Below are 18333 nucleotides of genomic sequence, written 5' to 3'. Positions count from 1 at the left end.
TGCTTTGTCCTGGGTGGTGTTGAGCTTCTTGAGTGTTATTGGAGCTGCACTCATCCAGGCAAGTGGAGAGTATTCTATCACACTCCTGACTTGTGCCTTGTAGATGGTAGACAGGCTTTGGGGAGTCAGGAAATGAGATATTTGCCACAGAATTCCCAGCCTCTGGCCTGCTCTTGTAGCCCCAGTATATATATGGCTGGTCAAGTTCAGTTTCTGGTCAATGGTAACCCCCAGGATGTTGATAGTGGGGGTTTCAACGATGATAATGCCATTGAATGTCAATGTCTCTTGTTGTAGATGGTCATTACCTGGCACTTGTGTGGCACTAATGTAACTTGCCACTTATCAACCCAAGCCTGAATGTTATCCAGGTCTTGCTGCATATGGACACGGACTGCTTCAATATCTGAGAAATCGCGAATATTGCTGAACATTATGCAATCATCAGCAAACATCCCCACTTCTGACCTTATGATGGAGGGAAGGTCATTGATGAAGCAACTGAAGATGGTTGGGCCAAGGACACTATCCTGAGGAAATCCTGCAGTGATGTCCTGGAGCTCAGATGATTGACCTCCAACAACCACAACCATCTTTCTTTTCGCTAGGTATGACTCCAGCCAGTGGAGTGTTTCCCCCCGATTACCATTGACTCCAGGTTTGCTAGGGCTCCTTGATGCCACACTCGGTCAAATGCTGTCTTGAAGCCAAGGGCAGTCACTCCCACCTCACCTCTGGAGTTCAGCTCTTTTGTCCATGTCTGGACTAAGGCTGAAATAAGGTCAGGAGCCGAATGGCCCTGGTGGAACCCAAACTGAGCATCAGTGAGCAGGTTATTGCTGAGCAAGTGCTGATTGATACACTGTCAACGACATCTTCCATCACTTTGCTGATGATCAAGAGTAGACTGATGGGGCGGTAATTGGCCGGATGGGATTTGTTCTGCTTTTTGTGTACAGGACATACCTGGGCAATGTTCCACATTGTTTGGTAGATGTGGTGTTGTAGCTGTCTTGGAACAACTTGGCTAGGGGCACAGCTAGTTTTTTATTTTTTATTTAGAGATACAGCACTGAAACAGGCCCTTCGGCCCACCGAGTCTATGCCGACCATCAACCACCCATTTTATACTTCCTCTTCTTCTTTGGCCTCCTTGTCTCGAGAGACAATGGGTAAGCGCCTGGAGGCAGTCAGTGGTTTGTGAAGCAGTGCCTGGAGTGGCTATAAAGTCCAATTCTAGAGTGACAGACTCTTCCACAGGTGCTACAGGTAAAAGTGGTTGACAGTTCTGAAGCACAGGTCTTCAGTACTATTGCCGGAATGTTGTCAGGACCCATAGCCTTTGCAGTATCCATTGCTTTCAGCCGTTTCTTAATATCCTATGGAGTGAATCGCATTGGCTGAAGACTGGCATCTGTGATGCTGGGGATGTCAGGAGGAGGCCGAGATGGATCATCCACTCAGCATTTCTGGCTGAAGATGGTTGTAAATGCTTCAACATTTTATTTTGCACTGATGTGCTGGGCTCCTCCATCAGTCAGGATGGGGATATTTGTGGAGCCTCCTTCTCCTGTTAGTTGTTTAATTGTCCATCACCCTTCATGACTGGATGTGGCAGGACTGCAGAGCTTAGATCTGATCTGTTGGTTGTGGAATTGCTTAGCTCTGTCTATCATATGGTGCTTCTGCTGTTTGGCATGCACTGATATATGGGGATTGCCCAATGATGTCATCTGGCCCCACTATTTTAAAACTGGCCTCAGTAGGGGCTTTCTTGCCAGATAAAGTCAAACAAGAAGAGAATTTGGGACCAGAAGAGGCCATTTAAAGTCATTATGTTTTTCTTTCCTTCTGGGGCCAAGAGGAGCAGAAGTTCAGTTTCAGGCCCCATAATGAATGTTTAGGGCTCCCCTGCCCTGGTCTCCTCACCACCCCGCACCCCCCCCCCCATCCCCCACCATGTGACACCTTCCCCCCCACCCCCAACCCCAGAATCTTCTTTTACACACCTATCTGTGTGCAAGTGGGCACGGCCTGACAGGTGATTTCTGCCTGGAACAGCATGGACTGGAAGCATGTTAATGAAATCTAGCAGGTAAAACAGCTTATTGCAGTGGGTGCACCACTCATCTACCTGGAATTAAAATTGGGACCCCTCTTTCAAAAGAACGTAGGAGCTGAAGTAGGTCATTCAGCCCCTCGAGACTGCTCTGCCATTCAATTAGATCATGGCTGATCTGTATCTTAATTCCATCTACCCACCTTGGTTCTATAATCCTTGCTTAAAAAATACTTATCAATCTCAGTGTTGAAATTTTCAATTGGCCTAGCCTCGACAGCTTTTTGGGGGAGAGGGTTCTAGACCTCCATTACCCTTTGTGTGAAGAAGTGCTTTCTGACACCACTCTTGAACAGGATAGTTCTAATTTTAAGGTTATGCCTCTTTGTTCTAGACTCTTCCAGCAGATGAAACATTGTATTGTTGACATTTGAAAGGTTATCTTTAATGGTAACATCAAAAGGTTACAGCAAACAAGGAAACCACAATGGAATCAGTGATACAATGATATTCATGTTGCCAATTACATCTGTGCAACAATTTTTAAAACAAAGCATGGTGGAGCATTAAGATATGGTAACACAGAATGATGGAATACATGTTCCATTTCCAACCCTGCTTAATTTTTGAAGTCACCAGAGATTATGAAGTGTATTTAAGCAGTTCCCTGACTAATCCAGAACCCAGAGCTGCTAATTAAAGCATTAACACATCTTATACTGCCTCCGGAGAATACTTGGCATCAGGTGGCAGGACCGTATCTCCAACACAGAAGTCCTCGAGGCGGCCAACATCCCCAGCTTATACACACTACTGAGTCAGCGGCGCTTAAGATGGCTTGGCCATGTGAGCCGCATGGAAGATGGCAGGATCCCCAAAGACACATTGTACAGCGAGCTCGCCACTGGTATCCGACCCACTGGCCGTCCATGTCTCCGCTTTAAAGACGTCTGCAAACGCGCCATGAAGTCCTGTGACACTGATCACAAGTCGTGGGAGTCAGTTGCCAGCGTTCGCCAGAGCTGGCGGGCAGCCATAAAGGCGGGGCTAAAGTGTGGCGAGTTGAAGAGACTTAGCAGTTGGCAGGAAAAAAGACAGAAGCGCAAGGGAAGAGCCAACTGTGTAACAGCCCCGACAAACAAATTTTTCTGCAGCACCTGAGGAAGAGCCTATCGCTCTAGAATTGGCCTTTATAGCCACTCCAGGCGCTGCTCCACACACCACTGACCACCTCCAGGCGCTTACCCATTGTCTCTCGAGATAAGGAGGCCAAAGAAGAAGAACACATCTTTTATTATAATCTGTAAATAGAATCCAAAATGTATGAGATAAATGTTTGGATAACTTTTTTTACTGCAATTACCAGATTCGTCCTCATTTTATCCTTATCTACACAATAATACAAGTTTAAAAAAAAACTGAACTGACTGTAAAGGGTATAATGGTTGTGAAACACCATGAACCTGTTTTAATATTGAGATACTCCATAACTTGGAATAATTTAAGTCTTACTGAGATATGCAGCTCTCTAGTACTTCACCAAAGTGTCCATTCTTCATATGTGATCCACAACAGTGAGCATTGGGAGGCTATTTAACTGTGGAATGAATCATAGCCAAGCCCAATTCATCCACTATTGTCACATGTACTTTTTCTAACAGTAGCTATGTGACAGTAATGCATGACAGAGACCTTGGCTTATTTTCTGTTTCTGTTCTCTAACCTAGGGACACTGTGGCTAATAGTAGTGCCTCCTGTGCTGCTTTGGATCAATCCTGGCTAATATATATGCTGCAATCAGCAGTTAATCAGCTTGCAGGCCTGACTACTTCTGACTGTCTGCTGTGTTCAGGGAACCTAGTCAAATGAATGGGAAAGGATTGTCTCAGAAGACCAAGGTGACATGGGCACACACAGCTCAATTTTGCTGGAATCACAAAATCATTTTTTGTCTACTATCTTACTTTAATGTATAATTATTTTATACTGCAATGTGAGATATTGGTTGGTATTCATTCAGTTGTCAAGGTATATATTTTTCAGAACATTTTTTGTACAAAAGGTATTAATGGTCACTAAATGTTTTTACCATGTTTACCATTCAAAGAATCTAACATGCTGGAGTCAAAGTGGCTGATTACTTGAATGTTTTGCTGAGACTGTGACAGTTTGTTTCTATTTTAGCATCTCTAATGCCAGACAAGATTATGGAACTCTGATGCCCATGTGCCTTATCACTAGTAATCAGTAGCCGACTACAGGCAGTAGAAAAAAAGAGCACGAAGAGCAGACAAGATAATTGCACTGACTTTCCTGATTGTACACAAATAGTTCTTACATACCTCTTGTTTACTTTGAAGTAAGTTAATGGTGTTGCCAGTAATGAATGTCAGTGCTGTGACCTTTACCTCCCATGCTGCTTTGGGATATCTTTTCAGCGATTAAGTTCAGTAAAAATTGAGAAGTAGCAGCAATTTTTCATATAACCATTTCAACAACTATATACTATGTATACTTTTGGAAATCCCATCGTAAACTTCTGTCAGTTGAACCAATGTTTGCCTTTAAAGGTTAGAATATATTAACATGGCAGAATGGTGACCAAGTAATTTCAGTCGAAGTGTGCTGGACACTCACAAAAGCTGCCTTTATATTGGCACTGTTGTAGTTCACATTCAGAGACGGTGATGTCTGTGAGCCAGCTCCCAGTAGTTATACTGCTAACTCCGGCTCCATCATCCTGGCAGCAGACTCACAGGTACATGACAAACTGGGCCTATGCGTCTGCCACTGGAATAAATGAGCTATATTTCGAATTGTAAACAGTGACAGCCCATTCACAGATGTCAGTCTCCTGGAATTCAAACTGGATTAGTTTTTATATTGTGCTGTTACTCATGCTAATGGGGCTGGCTCTTGACTCACAGGTTGTCACACTGGAACCAATTGCCAGCTGCAACCTGAAGATAAATTTGCTGTGATTTGTTAAAGCCAGTGGTTAGGAAGGCATGTTTTATTTTTAACCAGGTCTTCTCAGCTGCTGACTTCAGCAAACCCCAGCAAAATTACTTTTAGTTTGCAACCAAATGCATGTCAGAACCTGCATACACAATATAAAAGATGTTTTAAATAATATCAATATAAAAGCTGCTCAAGAGAAGTATGAGGCCAACTGTCTGGTGGCTGTTTTTGACCTGAGTTTCTTACCATTGTGGCAGAGGTTTCATCATTTTTCACTGCTGATATTAGAGCATTGTGCGGTTGTAAAGTGTTCCACTATGCGGAGAAAAAGTATCCTTGGAAATTTCTTTCCTACGTACAGCTTGTCTGACATCCAGTACTGGATGAGCAGAAATTTCTTCTATCCAAATATTGGGAAGACCAAAGCAACAGTTTGCAGTCCCCGCCACAAATTCCATTCCCTAGACACCAACTCCAACCCTCCGCTTAGCAACTGGCTGAGGCTGAACCAGGCTGTTCACAACCTTGTGTCATATTTGACCCCAAGGTGAGCTTCCAACCACATATCCACACCATCACCAAGACCACCTACTTCCAGCTGCATAACATCACCCAACTCCACCCCACTTCAGCTCACCTGCCACCGAAACCGTCATCTATGCCTTTGATAGCTCCACACTTGACTAGTCCAACACACTCCTGGCTGGCCTCCCATCATCCACCTTGCATAAATCTGAACTCATCCAAAACTCTGTCCTAACTCACACCAAGTTCTGTTCACCCCTCAACCATGTGGTTGCTGACCTACACTGGCTCCTGAAATAAAAACAGAAAGTGCTGGAAATAGCCAGCAGGTCTGGAAGCATCTATGGAGAGAGCAGAGTTAATGTTTCAGGTCTGTGACCTTTTATCAGAACAGACCTGAAATGTTAACACTGTTTCTCTCTCCAAAGATATTGCCTGACTTGAATAATTTCAGCACTTTATGTTTTTATTTCAGATTTCCAATATCTGCACTATTTTGCTTTTATTACACTGGCTCCTTGTCTGGCAATGCTTCAATTTTAAATGTCTCATCCTCATTTTCAAATCCCTCCAACAACAAATTGCATTTATATAGCACCTTTAACATAGTAAAAGATCCCAAGACACTTCACAGGAATGTTATCAAACAAAATTTGACACCAAGTCACATAAGGAGATATTACAACAACTTGCATTAAATAGTACCTTTAAAGTAGTGAAAGATCCCTAGGTGCTTCATAGGAGCATTATCAAACAAAATTCAACACTGAGCCACATTAAGGGTCAAAGAGGTAGGTTTTAAGGAGCATCTTAAAGGAGTAAAGGGAGGTAGAGAGGCAGAGAGGTTTAAGGAGGGAATTCCAGAGTTTAGGGTCTCGTCAGGTGAAGGCACTACTATCAATGGTGATGTGATGAAAATCTGGGATGCACAAGAGACCAGAAATGGAAGAGCACAGATATCTCAGAGGGTTGTGAGGATGGAGGAGATTACAGAGATAAGGAGAGGTGAGACCATGGAAGGATTTCAACACATGGATGTGAATTTTAAAATTGAGGTATTACTTAACTGGGAGCCACTGCAAGTCAGTGAACACGGGGTTATGGTTGAATGGGACTTGGTGGAAGGTAGGATACAGGCAGCAGAATTTTGGGCAAGCTTAGGTTTATGGAGGGTGGAAGACTGGCCAGGAATACCATTGGAATATTCAAGTCTAGAGATAACAAAAGCATGGATTCTTCTTTAAGTCTAACTCATCCAACAAATGGAGGACCATTGTTTTATATTATCTAACATCTCCTTATGTGGCTCGTGCCAAATTTTGCCTGATAACGCTCCTGTGAAGTGCTTTGGAATGTTTTGCTACATTAAAGGCATTATATAAATGCAAGTTGTTGTTATAGAGTCAAACAGTCATTTATGGCCCATTAAGACCATGCTGGTTCTCCACAGTGCAGTCCAGTTAATCCCACTCCCCCACTCAATCCCTGTAGCCCTGCAAGTTTAGTTCCTTCCAGTGCCCATCCAATTTCATTTTCAAATCATTGATTATCTCCTCTTCCACCACCCTTGTGGACAGCGAGTTCCAGGTCATCACCACCTGCTGCGTAAAAAAGTTCTTCCTCATATTCCCCCTACATCCCTTGCCCAAAACCTTCAATCTGTGTCCTCTAGCCCTTGTACCATTAGTTAATGGGAACAGTTTTTCCTTGTCTAACTTATCTTATGCCTGTCTTAATCTTGTACACCTGTATTAAATCTCCCCTCAATCTCCTTTGCTCTAGGGAGAACAACCCTAGCTTTTCCAACATAACCTTGTAACTAAAATCCCCCAACCCTGGAACCATTCTGGTAAATCTCCTCTGCACCCTCTCAAAGGCCCTCACATTCTTCCGAAAGTGTGGTGACCAGAACTGGATGGAATACTCCAGTTGGGGCTTAAGCAGAGCTTGATAACAGTTTAGCCTTTGTACGCAGTGCCTCTATTTATGAAGCCCAAGATTCCATATGCTTTACTAACCACTTTCTCAATTTGTACTGCCACCTTTAAAGATTGATTCTCATGGACCCCCCAGGTCCCTCTGTTCCTCTACGTTCTTTAGAACTGTGCCATTAAGTATATATTGCCTCTCTCTATTCCTTCTGCCAAAATGCATCACCTCGCATTTGTCTGTATTAAATTCCATCTTCCACCCATCTGCCCATTCTGCTAGCCTATCTATGTCCTGTTGCAGGTGGTTCATATCATCCTCACTGTTTGCCACACCTCCAAATTTGGTGCCATTGGCAAATTTTGAAATTCTACTCTGTATTCCAAGATCCAAGTCATTTATATATCACAAAAAAAAGCAGTGGTCCCAGTACTGACCCTTGGGGAACACCACTGTCTACCATTCTGGAGTCTGGAAAAACAACCATTTACCACGACTCGCTGTTTTCTGTCCTTAAGCCAGTTGTTTATCCAATTGGACACTGACCCTACTATTCCATGAGCCTCAATTTTGTTAACCAGTCTTTTATGTGGTACTTTACCAAACACTTTCTTAAAATCCATTGTTGTTATAGTAACTGAACAATCAAGATGTGGCAACCTTAGCATAAGTGTTTTTTTTCAGAGCTTTGCTAATTTTGACTAGCTTTACTAGTGCAAAGTAATAAAATGTTCATCGCTTGTCAGCAGCTGAAATTGGTGATACTTAAAAAAAATTCTCAACGTCTTCAGTTAGAATGGCAGATGCAGCACCATGTTGTCTTTGCAAAATTCCTTCCTCCTATCCAGCACACACCCTGGGGCACATAACCCAGCAACATCAGAAATGGTGTAGGTGACCTCAACCCCAGGATTTTGGATGGATATTTGGGTGGAAGCAGATTGGCGGGCTGGACATCTTGCCCACCATTCTTCTGGGAGCAGAGTAATGCCCCAAGAATTCCAGGTACACAAATCTCTTGTGAATTTAATAACAGGGCAAAGGATATTCTAAATTTGATCTTTACTGGTCAAGGTTTACAGACAGATAACTAACTGGAGTCACTATGATGTATCAACACAGTATTCATTGGAATATTTTGTTTCTATATCGCAATCTTTTTTAGTTTAGAGATACAGCACTGAAACAGGCCCTTTGGCCCACCGAGACTGTGCCGACCATCAACCACCCATTTATACTAATCCTACACTAATTCCATATTCCTACCACATCCCCACCTGTCCCCTATATTTCCCTACCACCTACCTATACTAGGGGCAATTTATAATGGCCAATTTACCTATCAACCTGCAAGTCTTTGGCATGTGGGAGGAAACCGGAGCACCCGGAGGAAACCCACGCAGACACAGGGAGAACTTGCAAACTCCACACAGGCAGTACCCAGAAATGAACCTGGGTCGCTGGAGCTGTGAGGCTGTGGTGCTAACCACTGCGCCACTGTGCCGTCATACTCGTTTGCCAACATAGCAACCATTTGTTCACTTTGAGCAGCTATTGTAAATAAAACATGTGTGGATTTTTCAGTTAGTTACCATATAGAATTGTAGTGTAGTCTCCATGCTGTCTGCCATTATCTCACACACAACTCTGTTAACAGCTCTGAAGCTGACAGAATGTAAACAGTTACAAATGTATTACCCAGGGGGGAGGAGTTGAGAACATGAAGGTAAAAATGAGCCAAATGCTTGATAAACACCTTCATTGAATGCACTTACAGCAAGTTTCAGACAAATAATACTGTTTTTAAATTTTTAAGAAGTGATTTTGCATTTGGTGTTTCAATAGTTTAGTTTGGAGGATAGCTACAGCTATCCATCTACCAGCTGCCCATTTTTGCACTGCTAAAAGTAGCTTATTTACCCTGATCCAGTTTCGTGATTTAGAATAATAATTTTAATCATGTAAATGAGAGGGTGAGAGGGTTGGGGGAGCAGTGCATGAATGTTAATCTCCCACTATCCAAAAGATATAAGTGCTAAATGTAACAGTGGCTGGCGGATGGGTATTCTAGTTTCTGGATACATTTGGAATTTTTGGAATGCATGCCTAAAGAACTTTATAGTAGTGAGTAGCAATTATGTGTGGCCCTGAAGATATAAGAGGCATGTCTTCTAAAAGCCTGAGCACAACGTACCTGAACACGACAATGATTGAAAATGCACCTGTATTTAAATTACTGGTGCCTCACCAGAATTATTTTGTTGGTAAACTATTCTTTTTATACTGATGGCCAGAATGATCATTGTAGCTAAGCTCACTTCTATTAGTTGTTTAAGATTAGCATTGTTCAGACTGTTATCAACTGGGATTGCACTCAGTTCATTCTAGATTCTTTAAAAGTTTGGTACTCTTGTAATTTGGATCACAGGAGAGTGACACCCACTAACCAGCTCCACACAATAATGTTGCTAAAACTGGCTCCATTATACTGACAGTAGAACCATAGACTTACATTTTTGTAATTCCAATCGATTAGTATCAATACACCAACAACATTAGCTGTGCCACTTCCATATGCATTAAGAAGGAGGTGCAGTTAATGATTAGATTAGAGATACAGCACTGAAACAGGCCCTGGCCCACCGAGTCTGTGCCGAACATCAACCACCCATTTATACTAATCCTACACTAATCCCATATTCCCAACAAACATCCCCACCTATCCCTATATTTCCCTACCACCCACCTATACTAGTGACAATTTATAATGGCCAATTTACCTATCAACCTGCAAGTCTTTTGGCTTGTGGGAGGAAACCGGAGCACCCAGAGAAAACCCACGCAGACACAGGGAGAACTTGCAAACTCCACACAGGCAGTACCCGGAATCGAACCCGGGTCCCTGGAGCTGTGAGGCTGCGGTGCTAACCACTGCGCCACTGTGCCGCCCTGAAGTAGTTGCTGCTTTAATGTTCTTTCGTACATCAGATCCTTGCAGGTACTTGTGTGTCTGTAGCTTGTGATCTGGGAGTGATTATAAGTAAACATCAGACTCTAATATGCTTACTTTTTAAAATTTATTCTTGAAATGTGGGTGGTACCAAAAAGGTAATATTTATTATCCATCCCTAGTTGCCCTGAGAGCATTAAGAGTCAACCACAAAGTGTGAAACTGGAGTCCAGGCTGAGTAGGCTCAGGTTTTTGCCCTCTTCCCTGACAGATATTAATAAGCCAGTTAGTTTTTTACAAGCATCCTGAAGCTTCATTATCATTTTTCTGGTGCCAGCCACAATTTAGAAGCTTTACTGAGTTCAATTACAACTTGTTGGGGTGGAATTTGAACTCAGGATCTCTAGGATGCTAGTCCATGACCATAACCACCAGAAGAAATTATCCTTTAATCAAAAGCATAACATTTACAACAGTGTAAAGGTTCACACCTACTTTCCCTTTCCTGATGGGATAATTAATCTTTCTCTGGCACAGCATCCACATCTCTGGCATGGCACTGCTCCTATTGATGACCTCAGCCACATCATTCGGTATTCTACCTGCCGCAGCCTTCATGACCTTCCTGCCATGGTGGAGAAAATGAGCATTCCTGCAAAAGCTGCTTACTAGCAACACGGTTCAAAGCAGAGGTGCCCTTATATGACCATTCCTCCTTACTGACATGCTGATGGTGTTTTTTTCTGTCGCTTCCAGAAAAACTTCCTCCTTGCCACTGCCACTTTAAAAATGATCTGCTGGTGGAAATGGTTTCTCAGAAATGCTTTAGGATATTTGGCTACAAGTTTTAAGCTTCCAAAATATTCACTTAGGCTCAGGCTACAGTGTTTCCTCTGTCAGTTCTCTCAAGTTCTCAAAATGAACCAGCCCCTTTAAGCAGCCATGCACTTTTAAGGGCTGCAACAGTGCTTGAATTTCCTGGAAAGATATACAGTGATTTTCGTCAAGGTTCATCCCGAGCAGCTCTATAACACAGGACTCTGTGCTCCACAGGCTGTTCCCAGAGATGCACACCAAGACAAACATCAACTGCTGCTGGAGGACCATCAACTTGGTGAAAGACACTCTTTGGTCTGCCCCGGAACTTGTTGGTCCTCCAGTGCATGGAGCTGTCCAGTACCGATTGTTGCCAACTGGCACATTCCAAGGTCCAGGACTACGTGCTAAGGGGCACACAAAATATACGAGCAGCTGCTGCAAAGACACAATGGGGAAAAGGCCAAGGGGCTGGAACCCGTGTTAAATTCCTCAGTCTGTATGCACCAGAAAATGTTTGACATGAAATGTAAATGTGTATTGTAAATAAGACCTGTAATTGTAAGTGTAGTGAGACATAAAGCCTGGCTCAGGTATAAAATTAAAACACCACCCGGGCCCGACCCGACCACAGCTAACCTGAACCCGATCTGAGCCCTTTAAAAAATTTTCGGGCCCAACCCGACCAAACCCGACACGAATCTCCTTCATCTGTTCCGACAGCTGGAGTTGTGGGGAATCATGGGTAAGCCTGATCCCATGACTTCCCAGAAGCAGTGTCCAGCCTGACTCGACCCGAGCCCGAATGCTGGACTCGGAATTTCGACCCGACTCGACCCAAACCCGACACATGTAGTTGGGTCTAGTCGGATTCGGGTCGGGGAGCCAGGCTTTAGTAAGGCATCTCTTGTAATGTATTGAAAGAAACTGATCTGTACTGCACTTTATATAGTGTGAAAATTTGAAATTTTATATAATGTACCTTTATTAATTTTATGAATAAAGTATATTTTTGAAAAGTAAAAGTGCTTCAATTTCCTGTGCCCTCATGACTGCACATGGAACATTCACAATATAATTCACACTGGCACATGAAGTGACGTAAGGCACAATACTATTTCAGTACATTGTCTAGGTGTATTGCTCAATTTCATGGACCCCAGTAAATTGACCCTTCGCCGTCTAAGCTTACATGTGAAGAATAGCCATTTGGGCATTATTGGAGGCTTTCACCAAACCTGTCACAACTTTAGCATGAGTCAAACACTAAATAAAGAGAAAGGGGAGAAAATGTAAAATGGAATTATAGCATAGTATTAAGAATTGCTTTCCCCAACATATCCACAAATTTCTGTGTCCTATTGTGTAGGAACTATATTGAGGCATTGACCCTGGTGGAATTCAATCAGTCTGACAACAACTGGTACTTTTTGTTGTGACAAACCAGCTACAAAACTTTCCATTGATTTCCGTTTGTAAAGGCTGGAAGAAAACCTGAAAAAAAAATCGAGGAACAAATTGACTTTGGTTAACCCTGGATTATTTTCATCCATGTGTACCTAGCAACTTCTACCTAGTTTCAGCACTGATCTTGGAATTTCTCAAGATTGTATCATCTGAGTCAATATTTTGTTTGTAAGTATGCCTAAAGGACACAACTAATAGAAAACAAAATCAGAAAAAAAAGGAAACTTATAAAATAAAATAATAATATCTACCAAACACTCCAGCCCCTGCTGTGCCTTCTGGTCACAGAAGGCCTCAGCGGACACTGCAAATTCCTTCTCCAGGACTACTTAGGTGGCGTCATGACTGCAAAGAAAGGTAGGCAACTGGAGTGACCACCTGCATGGGCCTTATCCAAGCTGGACATGTGGATGCTAACTTTGGCCAGGCCCAGCAGCAGGCTCACAAGGAGATCCTCCGAAGTACCGGCCCTCCTCCGCACCGGTTGGACAAGGAACAGAAGCCTGGGACTGAATTGGAACCAGCCTCTTCGAAAAATGAAACAGGGCTACAAACTGTTACATGTTGTATAAATGGGAAACATGTTTTTTAAGTGCAGCGTTCCTTAAACCTTAGACCTTTTGGGTTGTTTTCTACCTATAAATTACAAGGCCTGTAAATATTCCCTATTTGTTTCAATAGTTGGACACACTGCTCTACAAATTTCTTGTCTTTATCAAGTAGATTCTGAGGCCAAAGACTGAATTTGCAACAAGTCCCAGATTGATTTTATTTTGAATGAAGATTTGTTTGCTATCTCAAAGGTTCAAATTTGGATTGTTACCAATGCACTCATCGGAAATCTGGAGATAGTAACTACTTTATCTATTTATCTTTGGAACTCAAATACTGTGTCAATTTATCATTTATAGAATTGACTTTTTTTAAAATTCATTCATGGGATGTGGGCGTCACTGGCCAGGCCAGCATTTATTGCCCTTCCCTAATTGCCCTTGAGAAGGTGGTGGTGAGCTGCCTTCTTGAACCGCTGCAGTCCATTTGGGGTAGGTATACCCACAGTGCTGTTAGGAAGGGAGTTCCAGGATTTTTACCCAGTGACAGTGAAGGAATGGCGATATAGTTCCAAGTCAGGATGGTGTGTGACTTGAAGGGGAACGTGCAGGTGGTGGTGTTCCCATGTATTTGCTGCCCTTGTCCTTCTAGTTGGTAGAGGTCGCGGGTTTGGAAGGTGCTGTCTAAGGAGCCTTGGTGCATTGCTGCAGTGCATCTTGTAGATGGTACACACAGCTGCCACTGTGCGTCGGTGGTGGAGGGAGTGAATGTTTGTAGATGGGGTGCCAATCAAGCGGGCTGCTTTGGTCTGGATGGTGTCGAGCTTGAGTGTTGTTGGAGCTGCACCCATCCAGACCTGGTATGCACTTCTGGCATTTCATTTCTTTGGTCCTTGGTTCAATTCCTTGCCTCTGCTGAGTTAACTGATCTCATTTAAAACAGTGCTTGAGGTGCAAAGAAAATGGTTTAGTTTGCATTTCAGAACAGAAACCCAGCAGCAGAATAACAGATCCAGTTTTTCATGAGTGTGTGATTCTGACACTGGTACAAAGGTTTGCATTTGACACATGTATGCCAGTTTCCTGAAATCTGAATTATACAAGCACTCGTCTAAAACTGTTTCAATTAGCCTCAATGCTCTTGTGCTAGGAAGAATGATCAGCTAAGGGTTCTTCTGGAGGGTGTATATTTAGACATTAAATGGGAATAGAATCAAAATCAATTGTAATGCCATTTGTATCCAAATAGTTTGCTGACACTAACTGTTCAGGTTAACATGAAGAAATGAACAAAATTCACCATTCCTGTGAAACTATATCTCAGCAAGAATCAAACCTTAAAGGGAGGAGAGCAAAGCAAAACCTGATAACTTAAAACTTTCATATTTTGATAAGAGTTATACAGTACCTTATATATGTGTGTGACTATTAGAAAAATAACTGCTCTATTATCTTTTTCTTGAGGAGTTTTCTCTCCACTTTCCTCAAAAAGAATAGGTTACATGTTCCCTTGTACTTGGGATTTGTATTGAAGTAGAGTTAAAACTAGATAAATTACATACATGGATTAGAAAGGTAATACTTGCGTCAGGAAGCATCATTGTAATAGTCAATAGGAATTAAGAATCGCAATTCCTGCTATTTAATTCTAATTAAATATTAAAAACAGATCTGTGGTAAACCATAGTTACATATTCAGTTACTGCACGGAGTATAAAACCTAAAAATACACATGCCGAGTATTTAACTTCGCACATGTGATAATTGTATTACCTTTCAGTCGTTTGTCAAAAGTGAGCAATAACTGAATTTGTTAAATTATTTAAACACTATAAAGCGTGTTAAATCAAAACCAGTGAAAGGGGGGGGGGGGGTCATTGCGATGTGCCAAATATAAACAAATGGATTCATTTCTATTGAATATTACAATGAAGCTTCCTAACACAAGTATGTTTCTGATCTATGTATGTGATTTCTAAAGGTTTAACTCTGCTTCAGTACAAGTCTCAAGTACAATGGAACATGTAACCTGCTTTTTTTGAGGAAAGTGGAGAGAAATCTTTCCAATATTTAATATATAATTACATGTGTTACAGGGGGTGGTGTCTATTATTTATTTTTATCTGAAAAATTACGATCCTTTAGCAAGAAATTGAGATTTAACGAGTTTATCTTCAATTTTCTGTCTTTTCAAACCTATTCATACCTGTTGCTGGAACACCAGACGTTAGGTTCATCAAAAGCCAGAAAGATGTCTCCAGCAGGATAGCTGTACTCAAGACAAGAGACGTGAGACAATTAGCCCCGGCAGAAATTTCTTCACTCGGCTAATTCATTCTTTTGTTTCAGTTCTCACATTTGCCATTTGTCAAAACACAACGGAGCCAAATGGGTTTCTGGAGTCTGTCTGTCTACTGAAGATTTTCTTAAACCGAACTTGAAACTTTGTATATTTGCGATTGAAAAAAAAATTAAGTACTGTATCACTAAAACTACTGTCCAGAGAGACACCTTGCAATTAAAACAAAGAAAATGTACTCAATCCCAGGGTACTGAGCCGTTCCAAATGAATCAGTGCAGTCTGAAGAGGTGCTGTGTTTACTATTTCCGCCTCCACCGTAATCACAAGGATCACTTGAATGCAGCAAAGAGTTAAGGCTTATCTGAGTACTTTGACAGGTCACTGATAATTGATAAAGCGGATCAATAGAGATATAAATACAGCAAAAAAAAAGGAATCTGCAGTTTACTTTTGTGGTCACCCTCCAGAGATGCCTGGTCGTACGCGGAGATGTTTCCTTTCACTGTTCTGTGCCCTGCGATTTGTGCTAATGGATTGTTTTGATATTGGAATATCGACAAAGTGCGTGTCCGTACCAAAGGAAATGGGGTTATGTCAGGATGTCGGATACTCAGAAATGAGGCTTCCAAATCTGATGGGCCACACCACCCTGGGAGAAGTTATCCCGAAATCTGCTGAATGGGAATCACTTCTTCGCACTGGCTGTCACTTGCAGGCCGGCACCTTCCTCTGCTCTTTGTTTGCTCCAGTCTGCTTAGATACGTAAGTATTCTCTATTCAGTGTCTTATTCCTTGTCCAGTTACTTTGGATGGCGTTACTCTTGATTGTGTCGCTGAATATTTGAGAAGATTAGCATGATATGATGTACATTAATAATATCCCATTGCACCCTTGCAGGTTTATCCAGCCTTGCAGGAGTATGTGTGTAGCTGTTCGAGACAGTTGTAGCCAAGTCCTCGCCTGCCTTGGACAGTCCTGGCCTGATGCCCTTGACTGTGACCGATTTCCAGCCGATGAAGACACATGCCTCACTTCGATCAGCACAGAGTCTGCTACTTATCGAAAATGTAAGCCTTGCGAGGAATGGCACGTATCAATGTTATATTGCATTATATGCAGAAAAATTGCGAGATAATGGACATTTCACGATTCAGTTCTAATTTGAAAAATTCTCATTAAAAACGGTTACATTAAAAATCAGAATCAAATATTTTAATTATTTTGGTTTCTGCTATTTACAGTTTTTCCGAAGCCTACGTGCCAGGGCTGCCCTACTACAGAGGAACCAGGGGCACACAAAAGAGTTTTGCAGACATTCTGTCAGAACAATTTTGGTAAGTCTTGAGAAAAAAAATTAAGGCATGGGAAACAAATTGCACACAAAACGGGGCAACGGAAACTACATTTGCTTTGCATTGTAAAATAAGCAGTCAGTATATCCCCTTGATTTTAATAACATGTATATCTGTTCTAACACTGAATGACGGACCCTTCTTGTTCTGCCCACAGCAGTGAAAGTTACACTGGCGAAAAGGAAAAGTGCTTCGGGAGATTCCGAATATGATGTGGAAGGGCGAGTGGAGATGATCAGTCCCGGCTCGCTGTTTTCTTTCGGAACTCGCACCATTATTCAGCAGTGGCTTCTTATCAATGCAAACTGCGCCCACAAGATGATCCGCAGCAGCAATCGAGCCGTGCAATACGTCCTCATTGGCGATATTCAGGATGCCAATATAATAGTAAATAAAATCTACCTGTGGCACAAAAAGGACACTCAACTGACACTCGCCGCTCGAAAATGGAAACAACATAAATGCTAGAATGATGCCCGATTTGTAATATAGTGTTTGTAGGATACATGAAAACGCTCCTTTTTTTAAAAAAAATACTCTACATAAGAACATAAATAGGAGCAGGAGTAGCCCGTTCAGCCCCAAAAGCCTGCCCCGCCAGTCAATAACATCATGGTTGATCTGTCCCAGTCCTCAACTTCTCTTTCAGGCCTGCTCCGCATACCCCTGGACTCCTGGAGATTTCAAAAATCTATCTACCTCCTCCTTAAATACATTTAGTGACCTAGCCTCCACAACTCTCTGAGGCAGAGAATTCCAGAGATTCACCACCCTCTGAGAGAAGAAATTCCTTCGCATCTCAGTTTCAAATGTGTGACCCTTTATTCTGTAACTATGTCCCCTAGTTCGAGATTCCCCCACTAGTGGAAACATCTTCTCAACATCTACCCTGCCGAGCCCCCTTAAAATCTTATTAATTTCTATAAGATCACCTCTTATTCTTCTAAACTCCAATGAATAAAGGCCTAACCTGTTTAGCTGCTCTTGATAAGAGACCTTTCATCCCAGGAATCAGCCTAGCGAACCTTTTCTGAACTACCTCCAATGCTAGTATATCCTTCTTCTAATACGTGGACCAAAACTGTATGCAGTATTCCAGGTGTGGCCTCACCAACACCCAGGACTTCCCTATTTTTAAACTTTAACCCCCTAGCAATAAAGGCCAAAATTCCATTTGCCTTCCTAATTACTTGTTGCTTTGTAAATATAAATTTATAATGTAAAGTAATGTACATTTGACATAGTTTGTAAACGTGTAGATTGGGTTTATACTATTGATCTGCCAAAGATATAACTTTACATATTAAAGTATGTTGTGTATATAAGTGCAGAAATATATTGTTTCTGTATATGAATACTTCTAAATGCAATGGTTGGGCATTTTCTTTAGCTGTCAAAATAACCCTAAGCCTAATGGCAC

The 18333-nt window shown here is 42.1% G+C and overlaps 2 protein-coding genes across 2 annotated transcripts in view; one reads left to right on the top strand and one right to left on the bottom strand.

Annotated features, from left to right (window-relative positions):
• Positions 1 to 16029: 16029 nt before the first annotated feature.
• On the top strand, positions 16030 to 17381 carry szl (sizzled). The gene is made up of 4 exons (XM_068059173.1): positions 16030 to 16322; positions 16459 to 16628; positions 16803 to 16895; positions 17071 to 17381. Exons 1-4 carry the CDS (start codon positions 16030 to 16032, stop codon positions 17379 to 17381), a joined length of 867 nt encoding a protein of 288 aa, XP_067915274.1.
• hdac10 (histone deacetylase 10) overlaps positions 16830 to 18333 on the bottom strand; it is a 50814-nt gene continuing 49310 nt past the window's right edge. The window contains exon 21 of the mRNA XM_068059171.1: positions 16830 to 17315. The gene's annotated coding sequence lies outside the window, so the exon portion shown is untranslated. The remainder of the gene's footprint in view (positions 17316 to 18333) is intronic.

Source organism: Heterodontus francisci, chromosome 27 (genome assembly GCF_036365525.1).
Source record: "Heterodontus francisci isolate sHetFra1 chromosome 27, sHetFra1.hap1, whole genome shotgun sequence".
NCBI lineage: Eukaryota > Metazoa > Chordata > Chondrichthyes > Heterodontiformes > Heterodontidae > Heterodontus > Heterodontus francisci.
Note: the sequence above shows the minus strand (reverse complement) of the source record. Positions and strands in the feature narration are given on the sequence as shown.